The sequence below is a fragment of the Ictidomys tridecemlineatus genome, chromosome 2 (genome assembly GCF_052094955.1).
Source record: "Ictidomys tridecemlineatus isolate mIctTri1 chromosome 2, mIctTri1.hap1, whole genome shotgun sequence".
NCBI lineage: Eukaryota > Metazoa > Chordata > Mammalia > Rodentia > Sciuridae > Ictidomys > Ictidomys tridecemlineatus.
In genome coordinates this window covers 202900821-202924782 of record NC_135478.1, presented here as the reverse complement: position 1 = coordinate 202924782, position 23962 = coordinate 202900821, and the positions used below count along the sequence as shown (strand labels likewise).

Sequence of the window (23962 nt, the reverse complement as noted above, 5' to 3'; positions counted from 1 at the left end):
CTGCCTGAGTGAAAAGATGCCCTAGACTCTAATGTGCAAAGATTTTGTATCATAATCTTCACATAAAGGAATTCAAACCAGATTTCCAGTGGGAAACTATTTTGTTTTCAAGTGGCCTGCCTTCACTCATCACCTGACCTACACTGGTCACTGCCTCGCATCTCCTTGGTTTACTTTGCTCAAACTCTAAAACATGTTTTATAAGTAGCTTGTCATTTTCTTGTTGTTTTTGATGGTGATGATGGTGGTGACGGTGGTGTTTATGTTTTGATTGTCTGTCTCACCTGTTAATGTAAGCTTCATGAGGGAAGGAACTTCTTATCTTTTGTTCATGCCCATATTCTCAGCATAATAATTTCCTGGCACATGTTTGGTACGTAATAATTATGTGTGGAATTGATGAATAAATAAATGTCCAAAGCTCATCCAAATGATTTTTATATAACAAAGAAGGCTGGTTAAAAAAGTAATTTACTAAAAGTGAGATTAAAATAGTATAAAATAGTATGATGCTAGCATGAATAGATGAGTACAAAAGAAGGCAGGATTTGCTGTGTTTTACAATTTAATAAATGTGTCATCTCAAATTATTGGAGAATGATTGAATTGACAATGATTGATTTATTATATAGGCATGGCATAATTATCTGTCCTCCTTGGACAAACAAATTTAGTACTCTATGTCACATCATATTAAAAAATTAATTCAAGAAATTTATACCTGCACAATATACAAAGTCATCCCTTGCTTAAAGACAGTAATATGTTTGGAGAAATGCATGGTTAGGTGATTTTGTTGTTATATGAACAGCATAGAGTAGATTTACACAAACCTTAATGATAGGACCTAGGCTACAAACCTGTAGAGCATGTTATTGTATTGAATACTGTAGGCATTTGTAACATAGTTGCAAGTATTTGTGCATATAAACATATAAAAGTGCAGTAAAAATAGAAAAGATGAAAAAAAAAAACACACTTTATAGGGCACTACCGGAGTGGAGCTTGCAGGACTGGCAGATGCTCCTGGTGAGTGTGGCTGAGTGGTGAGCGAATATGAAGGCCCAGACTGTGCTATGCTGTGGACTTTATGAACCCTGCACACTTAGGCTCCACAAAGTCTATTTTAAAAGTACATTTTCTTCAATAAGAGATAGACTTCAGCTTGCTGTAACTTTTTAATTTTATGTACTTTTAATTTTTTAAAATGTTTTGACTCTTTTCTAATAACATTTAGCTAACAACATACTTTGTACAACTATATAGAAATATCTTTTCTTTATATTCTTACTCTAAGCTTTCTTCTATTTAAATTTTTTCTTTTATTTTGCCCTTTAAATTTTTTGTTTAAACTAAAGACACACACACGTTAGCCTAGGCCCACACAGAGCAGTGTCATCAACAACATTGTCCCACTGAAAGGTCTTCAGGAGCTATAACAATCATGAAGCTGTCATCTCCTGTGACAATGACTTCTGGAATTCCTCCAAGGGACCTTCCTGCCAGTTCTCTCTAAACAATAAAATGTATGAAATAATAATCTGTGCTATTACTAGTATGTAACATAGTCATTTATTATTATTAACAATAACAGTCATTTATTATCATCAAATATAATTGCTTTACATAACTGGTTGTGCTATACTTTTATGCAACTGGCAACACATTTGGTGTGTTTATACCAGCATCACCATAAACACTTGACTAATACATAGTAATACAATGTCTATCACATCTCTAGGTAATAAGAGTTTTTCAGCTCCACTGTAATCTTTGTGTGTGTGTGTGTGTGTGTGTGTGTGTGTGTGTGTGTGGTGCTAGGGATTGAACCCAGGGCTTTGTGCATGCAAGGCAAGCACTCTGTCAACTAGGCTATATCCCCAGCCCTTCCACTGTAATCTTTTTTTTTTAAATTATTTTTTAGTTGTAGTTGGACACAATACCTTTATTTTATTTATTTTTTATGTGGTGCTAAGGATCAAACCCATGGCCTCACATGTGTTAAGCAAGCGCTCTACTGCTGAGCCACAACCCCAGCCCCCCACCCACTGTAATCTTTTGGGACCATTTGTATACCAGTATATACTCCCTCATTGGCAAAAATACTATTATTTGGTGCATTGCTCTACCCACGCATACGTGTGTGCGCGCACGTGTGTGTGTGTGTGTGTGTGTGTGTATACTTGATTATATTCAAAAAACTTCTGTAAACTAATAAAGGACCACCACCAACACAATATTAAAATCAGTACCAGCCATGAAAAGTGAAATTTGAAACTGAAGAGGAAATGCAAGTGGACAGAAAGCATATGAAAAGAATCCCCAGAATGTACTTTATCAAGTACAAGTTTGGCAAAAATGTAAAACACTGATAACAACTAGTGCTAGGAAGCATATGCAGAAAAAGACATTCTTTTTCATTGCTGGTGGAAAAATGAGAAATAGTTCTTCAGCATCTATTAAAAAGTAAAATATGCATGTTGTTTGCCAGGCAATTTTATATGGGGAGCATTTATCCAACAAAAAAAAATGAGAGTATCATGTTTGGAGATATTTATTGTAACATTGCTGGTAAGGGAAAAGAACTGAATACTACATAAAGGTTCATCAAATAAGTTATGGTACTTTTATTGTATGGAATGTTATACAGTTTTAAAACAATCATTACATATATTTTCTAGATTTGAAGGACAGCCAAAGTAGATTATTAAATGCCAAAAAACGTCTCCAAATAATTTTAATCCATTTAAATGTAAAATCCATTTAAAAATTAATAGTATATGTGTTTATGTATGGGTTTTACATATGTGTGTTTATGAACAAGTATGTGCAAAGAGACATACTAAGCCATTAACAATCACTGTGTCATCAGGGATCGAAAATGGGAGCAGTGGAGGAGATTAGTGATTATCTATTCCATATTACTTTATTGTTTAACTTGGTAAAACAAACATGTTCCTTTTTCAATTAAAAAAATCTAATAATGGTTGTCCAATGATGAATGAAAATACACACTATTGGACATGAATACTTTGGCTTTGATCATAGGTGAATTCCATGTATCATAAGAAAGAACATCCAACATCGTTGTATTTGATCAGAGATGAAACAGCCAATCTCACCTGATCTGTGTGCCAATGTTCTTCTATAAACTAACTTAGAGTTTGAGATTTGGAATATGTGGGGTTTTTTTTCAATCAATTAAAACTTATTCTAAAATAAGTAATGAGTAAAGAAACTAGACTATGAAGTAAATTATTCTAGACAAAAGAAAGCCTTGTGTAAGATATCACAATCTTCCTGTTTTACTCTTTAAAAAAACCCGTCTGGTCTCTAGGTGACAACTTCACTATGGCTTGTCCACCAATGACTCACTCAACCACTGCCTTTTAAACTGCTGAGTTTTCTTCAACATACTTTAAATATATGCATGTGATATGAAGATTGTTTATCATTTTTCTTTTTTTATTTCAGAACGCTTTACCCTGTACAGCTCTAAAAACCTTAGACAAGCATGGAATAAGTAAGTCTTTATACAGATTTTGCTCCTTCTCTTTCTCTCTCTCTCTCTTAATGTTGACAACCCACCTGATAAGTTGTCATGACACTTTTTTCATTCATTCATGCTTCTATCCATTCATTCATGTTGCCTTTAGACTGTTACCAAACCCTAATTGTGCGCCAGCTACCATGTTCAGCCTGAGCCATCAGACAGTATGGGTTTGGGTTCCTAGAGAGTCGCTGCATGTAAATCCTAAAATTCATTCTTGTAACTAAATTCCAGGAAATATTTTACTATCACCAGAACAACGTTTATAAAATACAATATAGTGTCTTACTTTCTAATCTAAACCATCTAAAAGTTGGTGACAACTTTTGAGCCAGATGAAACTGATGCCTTACATTTTTTCCATTTACTTGTTTTTTTTTTCCCTAAGCTATATTAGGAAGTTAAGTCCATGTATCATTTTTACTCTGCTTTTAATTTCTGTTCTGTCATCTGGCCTTGTTGAAATAGTTTTATTTATTGGTTTCAAAACATCACAAAATATGAAGATCTGAGTTTTATATGTTATTTAGGAATCCTTTGCCGCAAGCCAACCTGTTAGCAAATCCCTGGAAGTTGGAAAGCAGAGTAAACGAGTTGCTCCCTTTTAGTCTCAGGCATCACGTTCCAAGCGTAGAACAGATAACTGAGACTTCTTTGATTAAATAAACTATCATTTGTCATAACATTTTGTCCATGGGGACTTTAATGTTATGATCTCACTTTTTACTGTTAGGACATCTTTCATTTTTGGCATCATCAGTTATGGAAAAAAAATGTCTTTCCTTTGAAAAATGCTTTTTAATCAATGCTATCAGAAGAAACAGCACACAGTGAGTGGATGGTGAGGAATGAGTACACTAAACTGCAGTAGTTTAGATTGAAAGATTTAGCCATTTTTTTAAAAAATCTGAACTTAGAAAACCACACTGGTATAATCACTTCTGCCTAACACAGGGCTTTGCTCTTGTCATTTGGAGTCAGTTTTCAACCTGTGGTCTCCCCTGGGAGCAGGCCCTCTGCAGGGAGCCTTCTGTGCTTGCTTCTCACCTTTCACCTACCCCTTTACTGGTCCCTGGCCAAGGTACTGCAAGTACACCAGCTAATACTGAGTGTACAGTTCCTACCCCAGTGAAACAAACACATTCCTCCCTTGTAGTTGCTCAAAAAGTTTTTTCCAACCAGGTAACTACTTCATGAAATACTTCTTGGTAAAGAAGTTGAAGTACAGCAGTCTAACCCTGTATTTGAATAACAGGAAAATCTGACAAACCACCCAATGCATAGCAGCAACATATGATTGTGGGTAATAGATCTATAAAAGTGTAAAGTTAGACTTAATTTAAAGTCATTAAATAAACTGAGTCCCACTTTTAAATAAGGGAAATATTAAAGGTTAAGCTCGAGGACAAATTTTTAAATTGTGAAAATGACTTGTTCAGCATCACACTATTTTTTAAATCCCCATAAATCTTATTTTTGTTGCCTTAAGGGTTTATTTCAGAAATACTAAATATTAAAATCATCACTAAAAATATTATTAAAATATTATTTTCTGTTATGCCAGTGTTAAGTGCTCAATCTTTGGAGCCCAAACTATGGCCTTTAGCCAAATCAAACTTAATGAAATTTCAAGAGAACTAAGAATTCAGAAATGAATTATATTATTGACTCTTCCTCCAGATGTACCTTGAACCCATGGTTCGTATTGCAACATCTCTCACTTCCGGATTATGATGTAGGGTAGAAAGAATTGCATTAAAATACTATTAAACAAGTGCTGTTTTTTTAAATTACTGATGAGTAATTTGCTCATCTGTAGCAAAATGTGTAAAGTGAAGCAATCAGTAAATTTTCTTTTACAATTGTTATAGCTTCAGAATGGGATGAACTAGTTTGAATTCAATTCAGGTGAGTTAATATGAGTGGGTTAATATAAAAAAAAGTAAGTTGCTGTTCAAAATGAAATAAAATGCCTTTAGAGATATGCATGAACAGATATAAAAGTTGGTGGAGATGTTAACCCTCCTAAGAGCATAGGAATTTCTAAAATGAGTCCTTCAGTCTCTGCCTAGCTATCACACATGACCCAGTTCATTTGGGGGCTGTATCTGCCCTAGCTAACACCCATGCAGTTCCCTGCTGACTTAATTTATATCAGTAACCATAGGCATAATTTTATCCTTTGAACGATTTTTTAGTATTCTGGGAAAACAAAGCAGTGATGAGGGGGACATATCAAAAGATCCAATAGATATCGAAACTGAAAAGCATAATACAAAGAAGAAATCTTAATTATAGGATTGAGAATAAAAAATTTACATCAATAAAGAAAAGAAAGCCCTTTTATTCTCTCATACTAGAAGTGTATGATCCATGTGGGCTCTTTCTGCATAAAGGGGGTCTGGAGCTGAGAGACAAATCTTAAATTTATAAAAATATGTACTGTTTTCTGACTGCCTTGAAAACATTCCATTATATTTCACTGGAGTTATAAAGACTCTCCCTATTTCTCTTCCAAATCTCTCTATTTATAGTTGTCTGACATTGGCATGTATGTGCAATCAACCAAGAATTCCAGCCACTTAAAAGATCTTTTATTATTTTGGCTGGAGAAGAAGCCTTAGTATATAGTCTCCAGCAAAGTTAAGGGTAGGATTCCAGGAACACATTTGCTTGTTTTGGAACTTTTTTAACAGCTGAACAATTTGGGAGGTTTGAAAATATTGAAATGAGAACTAAGGATAAACCACCCAGTGACAGAAGACAGATCTGGAAAACACAGTTAGCGGCTGATGTAGCAGAACCCACCCACAGGCTTCTAATAGGTACAGGTCAACTCTTTCCTGCTTCTTCCCCTCATGATCTAGTCGTGCATAGAATTCTTTTTGTCAGTTAAACCCAACTGGATTTCTCCTAAGAATTCACATAAGTTGATATTTTTAAATGTGTAGTATATACAGGAACAGTGTAATGAAACCACCTTTCTGGAAAAGCTAAAATAGAAAAGAAAACATTTTCAACATGCCAGCAGAGTCACAAACCCAAATTTGGAAGACTTAGATATGTTTCCTAACTCTGTGTTCTTGAACTTTACTTGAGTATTTTATCTGACACCATGTTTAACCTCCCAAACATATTTTAAAGATGACTAGATGGTTGCGTAATATATGCACAAAACATAATGTATTTAAACTGACACGTAGAGGAAGAAGCTAACTTTAACTTTGCATGTTTGTTAGAGGTACCCATATTTATGTTTTTCTTGTCATCATATCTGATGTGTCCCATTAAGATTTAAGTCAGTGCCTTCTCAAGAAACTGAAAGACCCTATTTTTCCATTCTGCCCTATTGTTCTACATTGATCTAAATATCTAACAAAATAATATACTGCAAAGTAAATTAGAGCTTTAAATTTCTCTGCTGGTTTAGAAATGTGAGGAAGGTGAGTAACACTGTTAACACACTAGGAGGAGCAGTTGAGTTGAGTCTGATCTTGAAATCATCTTTCTCCTCTTTCACGTTTTTTTTCGCTGTTGATTATTTTTGTTATAATTCTATTTACTTCAAAGTAGCAGTTTTAATTTATTTAGTGCCTGGAGACTTTGTCTCATAATATTTTCAAAGGAGTTATTCTGTATATCATCTATTCATTCTTTGGGGAAGAGGGGCTCATTGGGGGTGACAAGCTCTAAAGCAGACACTAAAGCAGACATTTTGGGATCCCAGCCTCTTAACTGCAATTGGCTGTAATTATGGACTGCCCAGCTCTGTGGGAGTCAAGCCCTGCAGTAGAAGGCTGTGCAGGGAGTAGCTCCTTACCACATTCTCCCACAGTGTTCAACACAAGAAACGTTGAATCCAAGCAGGTGTCTTGTTCCAACCTTAGACACCCATGCTTGATATTATTCTAAGGCCCCAAAGGCTCGCCTGCTTGCTTCAAAGTTGCAGTTTAGGGCAATTTATAGGGACACATGTTTTCATAAGAACGAATCGTCAGTTGAGTTACTGAAAGCATTATGTGTTCTTCAGACCCTCTAAACCACTAGCCATCTAACAGAGAGTAGTTCTTCTAGGAAATTGCAGATTGGATTCCTGAAAGGAAAAAAGGGGAGGACCTAAAATAAAAGTTGCTTTCTAGGCCTTGGTGAGTGTCCTAGAGAATTCAAAGAAGGTGGAATTAAGGTCTGTCTAAAAACACATGTTGGGGTCAGTTCCAGGAGGACAAAGAGGAAGCCCTCTGAGAACTAGCTAGGAAATTTGCCAAAGACCTGGGCCTGATCCCTAGTAGCAGCAACAGAATCAGTGTGAAAAGAAGGGACACATACTAGTCAAAAGCTAGGACATACTCATTGCCCCAGAGGCACAGTCATCGTGGAGGTGGTATGGCTAATTAACATTTGGAAAGCTTTTTTTTTTTGCTCCCATGTATGTCACATATCCTTATAGGAGGATTTGAAGGTAATTGGGGAACATACTACCATCTGTATTTTTTAGCTTATAATAAAAAACATGCTCAACAAGGACAAAGATGATCACAACTGAAAATCACAACTTGGAATGTAAGAAGAACTCCAGTATTATCAGTTTTAAACTGCAATATTCATGTGGACTTATAAATATCTCATTTTACTTTGTTCTTGCTGCAACTTTTGGAGAGATCTCTTGTGGGAACTAATGCCATTCTCAGTCTAGGTTTCATGTGGCAGCAGAACCTGGACAAACTGAAAACCCAGTTTCTCTATCCTAAGAAGAAAGTACTTGTAGCAGGCTGACCACCCACACCACCAATCAAGTTTCTCCTGCACCATTGCGGGCAGTATGTCACGACAGGATAAAGGCTAGTGTTGTGACAGTCCAAGTGCCAGAGTTGACAGGCCTGTCAGCCACCCACTCACCCTGGGAGTGAGACTTGTCACCTGTTTCACACAGCTCTCATTACCTACCCCCAGGGACTGACATCCTATCATTCTGTGTCACTGCCAGATTTCTTATCCATGTTTTATTTGTTTGTTTGTTTGTGTTGTAGCAACAATTCACTGACATTAATAACCCTTCGTGGTGGCCAAGATCAGGACCCATGCAGTTTGTTTTCTGCTGGGCACTAGGTTTTTGTTCCACTTCTGATAGACAGAAAATAGCCTTATCCTCTCTCAATAATTGGCAGTATGTGTCTGGCTTGGGAGTTGGCAGCAGCCATTGTTTCTCATCCTTTCATATTATGTGTTGGACTCCTCATCCAAAAGCACGCTCTTCTGGTGCAGCTAATACCTACCTCTGCCATCCAGCTCATTAAGGAATAAAGCCCAGCTGCACTTGTGAAGCAGCACCAAGCTCTCAGGGGCAGTGGGCTGCTCATGTCCCACAGGAGGAGGATGGATCAAGGCTATCTTGAACTGTTCCCTAAAACAGATTCTACCAGGGTGAACTCAAGTTCTGCTTTTCCCAGTATAAAGTGGGGGATTTGTATGCTGTGATTGCAATAACAAATGACCACAAATGTATTGACATAAAGCACCACAAACATCTTATCTCACAATTTCATCAGGCAGAAATCTGGATAGGATTGGCTAATTTATTTTTCCTGGGTCTCAGAAGGTCAAAATCAAGATGTCAGTGGACCTGGGCTCAGATTTTGAGGGTCTGGTGGAGAATTTGCTCACAGACTCATTCAGGTTGTTGGCAGAATCTAGTTTCCTGTGGGGTTGGAGCTGAGATCCCCAGTTCCTTTCTGGTTGTCAACCAGAAGCCTGAACCAGCTCCTCAAGGCTTGCTGTATGTGTCCTCATGTTGTGCTTCCTTCTTAAACCAGCTTCACATCTCTCTGACTTCTTGTCCTGCCCTATTTCTCCCACCAAGTTCTAAAGGTCGTGTAATCAGAGTGGGCCCACCTGGTTATTCTCCCTGTTGTAAGGTATGTAGCCTTAATCACACCTGTAGGGTCCATTTTTCCAAGGCAGTAGCACATTCACAGGTCTCAGGGATTAGCAATTGGACATATTTAGGGGCCACTCTGTGTTCAAGTAAGTACTTGGGTTTCCCGTGCAGCCCAGATTTACACAGTGGAGCAGAACCCAACCCGCAGCACATCAGACAGTCCACTTTGCCTGGTGTCTGACCCATCAGGTGACAGGCATAGTCCTCTGACTCTGACAGGCCCATGTTACCTGATTCACAATAGATACCCTCAAAATTGTGTATAAGGAAAAAAATCATTTTCCATCCTTAGGCCAAAGAAAACAGAAATTATGCTCAGGAAGATTAGTGGTAATTAAAAGTTTAGCCTGACTCCTCTATATCTGCATTGCCCAATGTTGTAGCCATAAAACCACTGTGGCTCCTGAGTGTTTGAAATGTGAGAGTGTGATTCAGGAACTGAGTTTTGAATCTTATTTACATTTAATTAATTTAAATTTTAAAGAGCCACATGTTGTTAGTGGCTGCCATTTTGGACAGCACCGTTGTAAATCCACATGTGAAGTATTCATTTATTCTAAGTGCTTACCAGAGGACAGCTGATGCTTTGAAACTATGAGTCAGTGAATTCTGTACTCACATGTCCAGAGACTTTGCATTATATTTTTATTTCTCACTCCTAGCTTTTATTTGTAAATACTCTGAGAAGAGAATGACACTGGAGTACGCAATAAATTGTAATAAATCCGCACGGGGAATAGTGGAAATATCAAAGAACATCCAGCAGACAGCCCCTTCTGCCCCTCCCCACAGAAGCCACGCTGTTCCCTCCTGAGGGGTACTGCCTGTTGCAAGCGCCTCTCTTCCTTTCTCCTCCTTGTGTTCTCTCTCTCTCTTTTCTGTTGAGAACTGTTAGGGGTTAGACACACAGCTCTCTACCCTTTTTGAACTCCCTGAAGAACTCACCTCTCTGCTGTTGTTCCCGTTCCCCTTGATCTCCCTCACTCTACTCAGAAAATATCGCCAAGGCTCAGCTTCCGGCTCACCACATAGGAGAGGCTATTGAAAGGGGCTCCATTTTCCAAATAAACTTCCCAGATCAAGTGCCAGGTCTCCCTCACTGGGCCCCTGTGGATACATATGTTAATTTTTCAGCTTTAGAAAATGACCACATATTAGAAAGTGAAGCATAAACACAAATGCATAAGTTTTAACCTCTATTTAGAGAAGACTCCTGATGTGTGATCCCTTTCCCCAAAGTATATTTATGTCATTTTCTTTTGATCGAGAAAATATTTATGAGTTTAGTGAATTTTCAATTCAAAGATGAACATAAGAAGTCAATGGATAACCTGCACGAGGCCCGGGGTTCAGTCCCCAAAGATGTCAATGGAGAAAGATGATTCAACAGCAGTGTTTTCCTTTGTATATACTGGCACCCTCAGTACTCTTCATCTTGGCTGATTTCATGAAAACAAGGAGTCTTCCTCAGGGAGACAGTCTCTAGAACCAGGGCTCATGCATAGAGAGGATACTGTTACTAGACTGCTCTTGTTGACATGAGCATCGGACATCTGCTCTGTGTCTGTTCTACTAGCCTTCTAACAATACAGAGCTCACAAATGTTATCAATATGAACTAAGAAGAAACATAAAAGAGGAAAACCAGCATAATCTTTGGTATCCTAAGGGTCAAGTTTCAACCCTAGATCCACTACCGAACCCTATAATATTCAGAAAGATCACTAACCTCTCAGCCTGTTTTTAAATCTTTAAAACCCCTTGATAAACTATTGCTTAATCTTTAAATAAAGATTAGTATAGATTACTGGGCACCTTTCCAACCACAGTGGTTCTACAAACATTTATTACCTCCCTTATGTTTTTTAGCACTCCCTGCCCTCCCCTGACACTCAGAGATTTTCTTTAGGTTCCAAACAAGCAATTGTTCTTGAACCTGGATCCTGCTCCTATGCAGTGTCCCCTGACATCTGGAATGTTCATCTACCTGTCTAAGAAGCACATACTGAGCTGCTGGGTCACTTTTTTTTTTCTTTTTGGAAATACTTCTTCTATAGAAACAAGATTCTACCTCCCCCAACGGTTCCTTCCAAAGAGTGATATGTTAACAAATAGCATTGTACATAATTAATGTACAGACTGTGATTTATCTTAAATCTTGAAACACATCTTCTAGATGGTTTTCCTAATTAGGTTGAAAGAAACCCTCAGAAAAATCACAGTTAACTATATTCAAGTGTCTGCTAGGCCTTTTCCATCATAATGCCTATACACAGAATGATGGGTAAACCTAAGCCAGGTGTACAGAGCCTGGGTGTCCATTTGATCCAGTGGTAAGACTAAAAGTAATTATTCTTGCTCTTGGGAGCTTTAAATGGATAGAGTAGATGACTCCCCTCTTGGAATGCAGTGAATAAAGGCTGGAAGCCTGGCCTTTCTCTCTGTCATCACCAGTAAGGAAAACAGGCAAGGGATTCCAGAGGTGACTGGAATTTTTCTTTTAGACACTGAGACAAGTTCATACCCTAAGGCACAAATCTCATGATACATCCATCATGCCAGTGATTTTGTGTCTTCAGTAGCAACATAAATGTATAAAAATCCCTTAAACACATACCTAAGCAACTCCCCAATCAATCATTTTTTTGTCTTACCTGAAAGAACATTATACATAATTTCTTTTTAAATTTTTTTTATACCAGGAATTGACTGAGGTGCTTAACTACTGAGCCACATCCTCAGCCCTTTTTTAAAAAAAAAAAAAAAATTATATTGAGACAGGATCTTGCCAAGTTGCTTAGGGCTTCACTGAATTGCAAAGGTTAGCTTTAAACTTAATCCTCCTGCCTCAGCCTCCCAAGCTGCTAGGATTACAGGTATGAGCCACCATGCCCCGCTTATACATAATTTCGATATTTTGAAGATGTAAGAAAAACATAGTGGTGGTTTACAATTGACTCTTGTATACATATGCGTGTGTGTGCCTGTTATACTGCATATCTTTGTGTTTCTGTATGTGATATCTCTGCTAGTCCTCAGCTCTACCTAATCCCTCAAGACCTGATATACAAACATGATGCCAAATAGAGAACTTCCCTTAAATTATTCAAATCTCTACATAAGTGATTTCCCACTCTTCCTGCAATGGAAAACATTTGATCATAAATTCAATTAAATCAGCCATCGTCTTTGTGATGTTTGTCCAGCTAAATTCTTTAGTGGCTAAACCAGTAAACGTACCAGCTGTGTGTGTGCATGTGTATGTGAGAGTGTGCTTGTTTATAGAATGACAGTTGCAAAAAAATCAATTTGAAGTAAAGATGAAGGGTAGTTCTCATTTCTTAGGCCAGATTTTTTAATACTTCATTTCAACCATAGTTTTAAAGATTAAACTCTTAGGGATGAAATCATGTATATTTCTGGGCTCAGGTTGCACCTCAGTGGTAGTGCATTTACCCAGCATACATAAGGCACTGGGCACTGGGTTCGATCCCCAGCACTACATAAAAAAAACTAGGTAAACAAAATAAAGGTATTGTGTCCATCTGCAACTAAAAGTATATATTAAAATATCATGCATATTTATTTAAGTTCTTTAGCTTTGGGTTTCCAATTTAGATCCAAGTTTCACTATATTGAATTTGAAACCAAGCCTGATAATGATACTTTAGAGATGCTGGAAAAGCTGTCAAACCACGTCAACCATCTTCCTCCTCTTTCTTCCACACCTTGTCCTTCCTAGTGAAAAGAAAAGAGAAAATGACTATCAGCATACTTTTAAATTTCTTTAGGAAAATGCCATGATAGGACTGTAGTGTGATAGGTGATAGGACTACACCAGGATACACATGATGAGACTCCTGTGTACCTGGGCTCAAGAGGTAAGTATTATAAATAATAGGTTGTAAATGTCTATTGCTTCTCATCTGGAGCCTGAAGACTTTCTGATATGTGTATCTAACCAACTTTCTCTCCTCTTTTTCATATTACATTTACTAATGATCCATTAATTTGGATATAACTGAACACTTTATTATGAATCTTTATATACATGTATATCCATGAGGCCTGTAGAGGGCAGCAGGTTCTGAGAAAGAAATAAAAAGATTATACGGCAACGACTAATCTTCACAAAATATAAAGAACAGATAGCTGCATATATGTATCTGTTTTATTCTTTAGAAAATCAATTAAAATATCTCTAGTAGAGAAGCCAGAGCTGTCCCTGATAGTTACCTTAGGTATCAACTGTTTGGATGATGAGTATGCTTATGAATTGGTTCAGTCACTCTGGAGGCTATTTAGTTAAGGCTTATACCAGGTTCTATGTATTTACCTTCAAACTGGACTAAGCACATCATTTTATTTATAAAGATGAGTGTAAATGATATTGTCCATTTACCTCTCATCTTTTGTCACCCTGGCTAAAATTTAGAATTTGAGTTAAATTGTACTTCTATTTCTATATGGTAGTCCAATGAGGCTTTACTTTCCAATCTGAGAATTCTGATATCATACCTTCCTTATGTTTAGTTTGTAACCACTGAAAGATTTTTAGTGTCTTTTATTTTTCCTAAAGAAATTACAAACACTTCCAAATGGATGCCTTCTATCCATTGTGGACTTCATCCTTACCAGCCAGCATATCTGTGGGATGAGTCCCTGACTTCAACCCCTTCTCTATTGTCACGTTCTTTGATTTTCTTAATACAATCTCTAATCTTTATCTCACTAGCCAAATTCTCCAGTATATGAGCTACAAAATTTCTAGAAGCTGCATTAAATTGTTTAAGGATATAGAGCAGCACTGACCAATAGGTCTTATGGATTGATGGAAATGTTCCGTACCTTTATTTTCCAATATGGTAGCCGGTAGCTACGTGACTATTTAGTAAGTTAAAATATGGCTAGTGCAATCAAGGAACTGATTTTTTATTTCATTTAGTTTTCATTAATGTAAATATAAGGAGTCATTTGTGATTAGTATCTACCAATTTGGACAGTGCAGAATAGAACTTGGCTTCTGATTAGTTAACGAGAACATACTGTGAGGTGGATTAGGATTTTCAGCTAAGAAATGACTGCCAGGTTTTTATTTTCTCACTTATTTCTTTCTCATATAACTGTAGACTTAAAATCAAATCCTCTGACTCTGCCACGGGATTTACTTTCTCTCAGAACATCTAAGAGATTTTCAATTTTCAAATTCTTCAATTTTGTTGAATATTGAATATACTTCTCTTGGGGATTCAGAATGGAGTTTCAAAGTGTGGCTTCTGGCAGCCCTGATTCGACGGGCATTTCACAACCTAAGCTCTATCACCTATTTATATCTGGTTTTCCTAAATATAAAAACAAAACTTAGGAAATGTGCTAATGTGCTTGTATGCAGCTTGGCACACATTAGCACATTTCCTAAACTGGTTGTGTGTGTACGTGTGTGAAGTAACTATTTACATGGACTACAAATAAAGCCTAGGTTTGTACAGTCTGTTCTGAAGTAACCTTAATATTTTAAGGTTTAATTTTTAAGGTTAAAAAAATTTCTTGCAAGTTTCCAAGTAACCAAATGAGATTTACATTTTCTCATTTTTAAACACTTCTGTATCCTCACACATGATCTGGTTTTAGTCAGCTTTTCTACTACTGTAACTAAAAGCCCAGACAAGAACAACATAGAAGAGGAAAAGTTGATTTGGGGCTCACAATTTCAGAGGTCTCAGTCAATAGACATCTAGTTCTGTTGCTCTGGCCTGAGAAGAAGCAGAACATCATGGCAGAAGGGTGTAGTGGAGAAAAGCAGCACTTTGACATGGTAACGTAGAAGTAGAGAGTTCTCCCTTACCAGGGACAAAGTATGTACCCCCAATGACCCACCTCCTCCAGCCACACACCCTACCCACCTACAGTTACCACCCAGTAAATTCCTATCAGGGGATTAATGCACTAATTAGGTTAATGCTCTCATAGCCCAACTGTTTCATCTCTAAACTTTCTTGCATTGTCTTGCATGACCTTTTGGGAGACACCTGATATCTAAACTATAACAATATGCAAATGCATGTCTTCAGTTTCCTACATTATACAGATATGCCTTTAAGACACACTTTTTTTAAAAAATGGTGTGTCATTCCATCAGCTTCTGACTCATGTTAAAGACATGCCTGACAATGCCATATCTATATATACCTAGAAATTATAATTAGTTGGACCCCATATAATAATAAGTGTACAGTTTTTAAATTCTATTTATATTTTCTTTATTTCAGTTGTAAAGATAGATTTTTTTCAAAAAGAGAAACAGTTCTATCAATCATGCTAGTTATTTATTTTTATTTTTTTAAGCCATGAATATGGAATGACACTTTTCTATTATACATTATTGTATATAACAAGCCAGATGTAGAGTTAAAGTCAGGAATAAAGGAAAATGCAGCTCAAAAGTTGTACTCTGGGCTGGGGATGTGGCTCAAGCGGTAGTGCGCTCACCTGGCATGCATGCAGCCTGGGTTTGATCCTCAGCACCACATACAAACAAAGATGTTGTGTCCGCTGAAAACTAAAAAAATAAATATTAAAAAATTCTCTCAAAAAAAAGTTGTGCTCCCTTTATAATACAGACTCAGCCTATTCTGTGCTCATCATCAAACCACCCTTTTTAGCCCCCAAGGCCCAGTTTCACAGATTCCTCCACATGAGAAGGGAATTTTCTAATACAAATATATATATACATATCCTTTGAAGAAGATATATGAAATATTTTCTCTAAATATTTAAAAATCTTTCCTCCAATGAGTTCTCATATTTGTAACAGAGTAGAATAAATTATTTCCCAAGGTTGAAACCACAAAACCATAACAAACACCACAAAGTTTTCTTCATACTAACTTTAGCACCTGCCATGTTAATAATCACAGTAATCTCACCCCTACACACACATCCAAGTTGCTCCAAGTTTTAGAATACATCAGTTTGATTCTCTGCAACTCTGAGGACCCTGGCTCCTATGTTCATTAGTCCACTCTACTTTGGGGACATTTTGAACAGAATTGGAGAGAGGAAAGGAAGAATGAGGATGGCCAAAAACAAGATTTGGTTTTGCACTGTTGTCCTGATGGTCGAGTTTGAGGACAGCACCCTGGTGCCCACTAGACCAGGGGAAAATTAAGCCAAGTAAGACTGGCCAGGGAAATAGAAACCAATGTGGGTAAATCATAAAATTAGAATATGAGAAAGACACTGGACATTTGGAAAAGGACATAGTGGGAGTGAAGAGGAAGTGGAAGGGAATACTTTAGTGTGTAACACTGTAAAATACATTTACAAAATCTTGAAATTTGGAGGCAGATCCTGAACATTCTTCATATCAAGAGAATTTTTCTATGTCAATATGTCAATATTGAAAACATTTTTTACGGTAGATACTCCATCATTATTTTCTTTTAGTAAATGTTTTTTGTTTTAATTATGAGACATTCTATGTGTATGTTCACTCATCACCTCAATTCTCCTAACTTTATTTTTTCCCATTAATTATAAGTCTTCCAGTGATGTGTCTCCCACCAAAGGATTGTCAGAGATGTGCTGTGATTTAAGAAGGAATGTTCTAGTCCTGAAAAACTCTTCTGACTGCATTTAGCAGGTTCAGTTAAATTTTTTACATCTTCAGGATAGTGGAGAAATAGTGATAATGAAGTATTAAATACTGCCAGCTGCATTAGTTCATGTTCACAGAGCTATGCCTCACAACATGCCCAATGCTTTGTCTGCATTATCTCATTTAATCTTGAAAGCAGCTCTCAAGTGTTTTTCCTCATAGAGACATTCAAGGTCATTTTAGAAATGTCATGGTCCTCTCTTTAATTATTTTGCAGCCTCAAGAGCAGATCTATAAGATATTTCTATTTGCCAGTTTTGCATAACAGGGCCAAAACTAGGGTAAAACACATAAAGCATTTCTCTTGGGTTCAGAATTTAAGGCAGAATTTAAATCCATGGTAAAGACACATAGCAGGTTATTGCCATTTTAAAAAACCAAAATGGATTTGGTGTTTTCTGTGCCCTCCATCAAACTATCCTTTGTTAGCATTAATTACCCAGATCCACAGCCTTCTCAGAAACAACAGTACTGGTAAGTTAATGGAGGACTGGGATCATTTGATGACTACTGATGGACCTGGGAACTGGTCAGCAACATGGAAACATGTCGGAGACCATAGCAATATCACAGCACATTCAAGAAATTTGATTTAGCATCATGCAAATGTACTGGGTGCTTCAGAATGCAGGGTTGAGATTCCTGTTGTTACTGACCTTACCTTCTAGAGTAGTGAGGATAGTATGCTAATAATAGAATAACCAAGGTAATTTCAGAGAGTGAAAGTATGTGAAGACTAGCAACAGAGTGATGTAATTAAAAGGAAGAGCCTTGGCATATTTTTAGCTGTATGAAGGCTGGGATTTGACATTATAATCTGTATCTCTAGCACCTGCAATAGAACCTGTCACATAGTAGGCACTCAACAAATATTAGCTGAAGAATGAAAGTGTTCCATGGTAAATGAATAGTAATTATAATGAGTGTTAGAGGAGAGGAGAGTGGAGACAGAGACCAGGCAGAGAACGGCCTTATAGGCTATGGATTGGGATATTTTTACTTTTGCCAGCAAGTCTAGGGAATTATGTTTTTGACTTAGTAATTTCAGTCTTCAGTATTTCTCTCAATCTTTAGTTACCTAAAGTTACTAGTTACTGTGTTACTGTGTTATAGATTTAAAAGTATAATAAGGCTAGGTACCAACTTAACCAAGTTTAAGGATCTGAGAATAGGTTTAATAAATTATGACTCACGAACCCAACAGAATATTACCCAACAATATCAGGGTAGTATTATGGAGACTCTAAAAACATGAAACACTTCATGTATTTTCTAAAATCAGCAGAATAAGAAATTGTACCCATTCTAATATAAGAACCAAAAAAAAAAAAATTCTGTAAACTCTGAAATGTACCATATAAGATGTTAGGGTAGTTAGAATTTTGGGGGTATTTCTACTTTAAAAAAATTAGCTTTATTGTCATTATTTTATAACAAAAATATGTTGCTTAATTGGTATAGAGTTTCTATTTAGAGTGAATGACAGAGTTTGGGAAATATTGGTTGATGGTTGTGTGATATTGTGAATGTAATTCATTCCACTGGATTGGATATTAAAAATGATTAAAATGGCAAATTTTAGACTATGTAACCTAGCACATACACGCATACATATATTATAAATGTGATAACATATATGTGTATGGGATATATATATATACACACACACACATATGTATGTTTATAAAATTTTCCATACACATGTGCACATGTGAGGGGATATACACACCATTAACAACAAGAAAACAGATATTTTCTATAATTATCAATGTGGTCAACAGCAAGATGGCTACCAATGTTCCCACCTTCTGGTCTTCATACCCTTGGTTAGTCTCTCCCACAGCATACCAAGGCCGATCTTGATGACCACCAGCATACAGCAGAAGTGACTGCATATTAGATTCTTGGTTGTTATATAAATTGAATCTCCCTGTGCTCTGGCTCATTTCTCATCTCTGACTATGGAGAAGCCAACATCATGCCACACGACCAGTCCTGTGAAAGAGATCCACATGGTGAGGAACCAAGGCCTCCTCTCTAGAGGCACATGAATGAGTCACCTTGGAAGTAGATCCACCAAATCCAAACTTCAAATGACTGTAATTCAGGCCATCAACATGCTGCAGCCTCCTGAGAGACCCTGAGTCAAAACTACTCAGTTAAGGCTACTCCCAGATTTCTGACTCAAAAATTTAGTGAGATAATAAATATTTATTGTTTATAAAAAAGAAAATACAAAAATTTCCAACTCCCTTCCACTATAGCTATCCTCTTGGGCAAGCAATAAATACCAAGTGTTTCCCCTGTCCTTGCAATCTTATTTCCTCCTCTATTAATTGAGTTCTTGGTGTAACAAACTCCTTGAACACAAGTGCATTAAAAGGCAAATTGTCTAGTAAGATAAATTTTATCTTTTTCACCGGGGAATCCCACAGTATGTTGGTCACAAAGCTGAGGGCATCACTAGGCCTTGGCCTAATATAAAGTACCTCTAATCATGATTTTGTATATGGGGGAGATTGGATAAAACTAGCTACATTATTAAGAGAATATTGAGTGGCAAAGTGAGAAACATATTCCTTCAATAGGATATAATATTTATGAATGCTTAAATGTATTGTTGATTATATTTTTTTCTTCACTAGAGAGAAACTGAAAAGCTAAAACAACTTCAATATCAACTTGAGTCCAACTTTCAGGAATTTAAAGAGAGTTCTAAAATTCAAAATTATGAGAAGAAATTTTATCATAGGAAAAAAAGTGTATTAGCTATTTAAAAAAAAAAACAAAGAAGTAAAATTATATATTTTCCCTGGCCTCTATGCACAGACATATATATATATCTAATTAATAAAAAAATCATTATCTCTGGCATACAGACTTATGAAATGTTTTTGTTTGCTTTCATGCATCTCAGGATTTTCTAAATATTATAGAGTAATCATGTCTCACTTTTCCAGTGAGAAAAACAGTAAGATACAAATGGAGCCTTCAGAAGGATGATGTAGATAAGCAAGCACCAGCATTGGGGCATGCATAACTCTGCCTTTCACTTACTGTGTGACCAGGGCTGCAAATGCCTCTCCCTGAGCCTCAACTCCCTAATCTGCAAAATGTGCTCATGATGGTTGCATGTGGCTTGAGAATGTAGAATAAGGGAGATATATGTGAAGCATCTCTAACATATTGTAAATGCTTACTAAAGGTGTCCTTCCCATTGTGTGCCTTCCCACGGGGTAGAACAAGGGCTCCATTTCCTGACTGGTCACATCTTCTGTGATAACAGTGTCAGAGCAGGTAGTTCATCAGGTGGTGGGTTCAGGGAACAGTGCAGGAGACACTGTATAATAGGGAAGAGCACCCGGGGACTCCTTTTGGGAGCAAAAAGCACTAAAAAGGATGTTTTCATTACTCTTTTTTCATGCATCAGGCCCTTGTACAGGACACCAACTATCTAACAATCTTTATCCAATTCTTTCTGTAGAGATAAGCCCAGTTCCTCTTCATATCAAAATGAAGTCATCTATTTTCAAATTCCAGATGCAGTATCTTAAGATAAAGAAGCTAAAATTGGAGTCCCCAGTGAATAAATTCATTTGTTTGAGCTAAACTCTAGTAAACCCCAAACTCTGACCTCATAAATAAAACTGAAAGACATTTCTTTCAGTTTTATTTAAATAGAAGCAGTATTTTTGGTGATTTTCTCTAATTCTAACCATTTTGATATCTTTATAAGACAACAAAAATTTAAAGGGTAGAAAAACATTATTTTTTAAAATAGCATAGGGTGCTAAGCTGTGTTATCTTTTGCCTTAATTTTTTAAAAATCCATTTTACATTTTTATTTTCTTGGATCATGTCTGGTCTGTCAGGAAATCAACATGTGAAGAAAGAGTTCTGTGGAATGTTAACTGCACTGCTATTTTCCTTTCTTTTATCATGCCTAGAGATTCACCAAAGTTGATATAAATTCACCATGCCTTCTTTAAAGAGCGGAACAGCGAGGCATTCTTCCTGTAGGAGTCAGACTGTAAAAGGTGATTTCCTTTTACTCCATTTGGTTTAAGCCTGTAAAAAGCATTAAGTGAAAAATCTGATATATTTGTTAGGGCATTTATTGCATTACCGAGTTATATTTTCAGTTCTCAGTGAAAGGTTTATTGAGAGCATAAACTTTGAGGAGGTTTTGTTCAGGATTAAAAATACTTTTTTTCCCTTCTCTTTTGGTGAAATAATATCACACAAAACAATGCCTTTCAGGAGCTATTTCCAGTACAGTTTATAGCGGAAGGACTCACTATTCCCTCCAGTGAGGCCAAAGTCGGCCTTCCAGAACTCTCCTCCAACAGTGAGCTCTGTAACTTCTGTAGGGTCCAGAAGGATGAACCCCACGAAGCTGCCATTCCTGTGAACTCTCTTCACCACAATACAGATGCAGCAGTGAATTAAACTGTCTCTCCAGAGGCTTTTATTAAGGTGGAAATGTTTTTCTTTTTCACACTGTCCCTGTAATTGGGACTCAGTATTTGTACTGATCTGTGTGAAACAGAAGTTGCTTCTAAAGTTTAATACAGATGGATTTCTTCATAAATGAAGATTTGGATCTGAACCCCTGATTCAATCTTGCGCCATCAAAAAATGAGAATTATCTGTTTCAGATGAAACAGTGACTTAATCAGCCACTTTGAATTCAGGAAAATTGGATAATCTTTATTCTCTAAATAATATAAATATCAAGAACATGGCTGGGATTTAACAGTCGATGACAATTTACTTTGCTTCACTCTTGATTTCCTTAAAACGTTTTAAAAAATGGTGAAATAATAAGATGCCAGTAATCGATTTAAGCAAGTGATGGTAAGAAAAGGTCAGCCCTCTCAGCAGTCCTGTGAAGTGGAAGTGGGCTGTTGATTCCATCCTGATCTGTCTCCAGCAGGTGGAAAGGTTGTGAATCACCTGGGTCCTTCAGGTCACAGTGGAGTTCCACACAGAGTAAGTTCATGCAGTTATGAGGGGCCAGGGCTTGGGCATGGACACAACTGTAAGTAGAATAGCTGGGAAGTTGAAAATCAGTTCTGTTGAATGCACATCTTTGGGTTTTGAGAATATTCTACATTGACTCCTGTGTTTACATTTTAAGTATTCTGCAAGAATTTCCCTTCTGATTATAGGGCTGAATATTATAGTATATAAATTACTGTTTTCTTTGAACAAAATAAAATAGTCCATATTTCTCTCTCATGTCCTCATTCAGAGGATTGAAAAGTAATTATTGGTGCCTCTTTGCTGACAACTACTTTGTTAAAGTAAAATAATGAAAGATGGAATCATATAATCACTGATCCACTAAATCTGGGACTCTTTTCTAAAACATAATTCAGATACAAATATATTGTCTGACAGGTTTTTTTACTGTCTCATATAAAAAATGTATGTTTGGTGAGCTGTGACACATACTAGTATAATTTTTAAAAATTATACTATTTGGTATGTAGAATTATAGGTTGTATGTATATGAGTTATAGCTGTTTATACAACTATTAAAAAATAAAACTTGACTTAGAAAAGTCACTGACACTAGGCACTAGGGAATTGGAAAGGAAATTAAATTGGAATATTTTGCAAAAATGATCTAGTGAAATAGTTAACCGATTTTTTTTTCTCATAAGCAGATAGAATGAAAATAAGATCTACTTTTGTGACAGTTAAATGAAAACAAGTTTGAGTACACACAAGGGCTCTTGTTGAACAGAATTTAACAGAAAGTTTACTTATAATCAGTTTGCCTCTGTATAATAACACCTACATGCATAGGTTTATGAAATGTAAATATAAAAGGAGCTCCTATAAATGCATGGAATGACTAGTATAATTATGCCATAAATTAACCAGTTTTTAAAAGCCAATTTACCCTTGATTTCAGAATGATCTTAAAACATTTGAAGAAACCTCTTTTCCCAGAGAAAATAGCAATAAATAAAATTGATAATGGGAAATTTGGGATAAATATTATAAAGCTGGTCTTTGAGATTCAAAGCAAGAATTTTATATTTTCCTTTTTCTAGCCCCCTTTTGGGCACTTTAGAATAGCCTTAAAAATATCAGCATGAACGTTTTCAAAAACTTGATTCCTGCAGATGCTGCTGGCTGAGGGCTCTTCAGCACTCCCTGCACTTCTCCACCAGGTTGAGTTGACTGAGGGTGACTGTGTACTGGTGAGGGTCAGGAGAGACTTAGTGGTGTGGATCTGTGCCACTGACTCTGGGGATTATTCATCTGGTCCATGTTAAGACTGGACCTTCCCTTTTGTCTTTATTTAATGCAGGACAGTAGAGGAGTTAAGAACATAGTCTTTCTAGCAATAGAGTTCAGAAGTAAAGGAAGAGAGAGAAATATAGAGAACTGTAAGATGTCCTTAAGGAAAACTTAATAAACCCATAATCCCTTTACCAACTGAGTAACATACAGCTTGCTATATATACATTACAGCAGTAAATCTTTGGCATAACGTGTAATAGATGCTGATTTAGGAGTCAGAAGTCTGAATACTTCTTCATTTTGTAAGTCTGACCCTTTGATCATCTGGATCAAATAAAATAATACATGTGAAAACATTTCATAAACTGTAGAGCTGCCTACAAATAGCTTCATCATTACATAGCATTGGCAATCAAGTGAGCTGACCATCATGGGTAAGAGCGTCTGCCAGGAAAATTGTACATTAAACAATTTCTCTAGAATAAATGAATGAGAATTGGGCAATTTTCTATGCACTAAAAACCACAGCCTATTTATGAAAACTAATATAAAAATGTTATCTG

At 36.5% G+C, this 23962-nt stretch overlaps 1 protein-coding gene across 4 annotated transcripts in view; it reads left to right on the top strand.

Moving 5' to 3' along the window:
* Cdk14 (cyclin dependent kinase 14) overlaps positions 1-23962 on the top strand; it is a 701075-nt gene that overhangs the window by 576014 nt on the left and 101099 nt on the right. For all 4 annotated transcript variants that reach the window (XM_078040445.1, XM_005334679.5, XM_021732783.3 and 1 more), the window contains one exon: positions 3475-3523. In XM_078040445.1, the coding sequence (XP_077896571.1) occupies positions 3475-3523 (49 nt within the window). The remainder of the gene's footprint in view (positions 1-3474; positions 3524-23962) is intronic.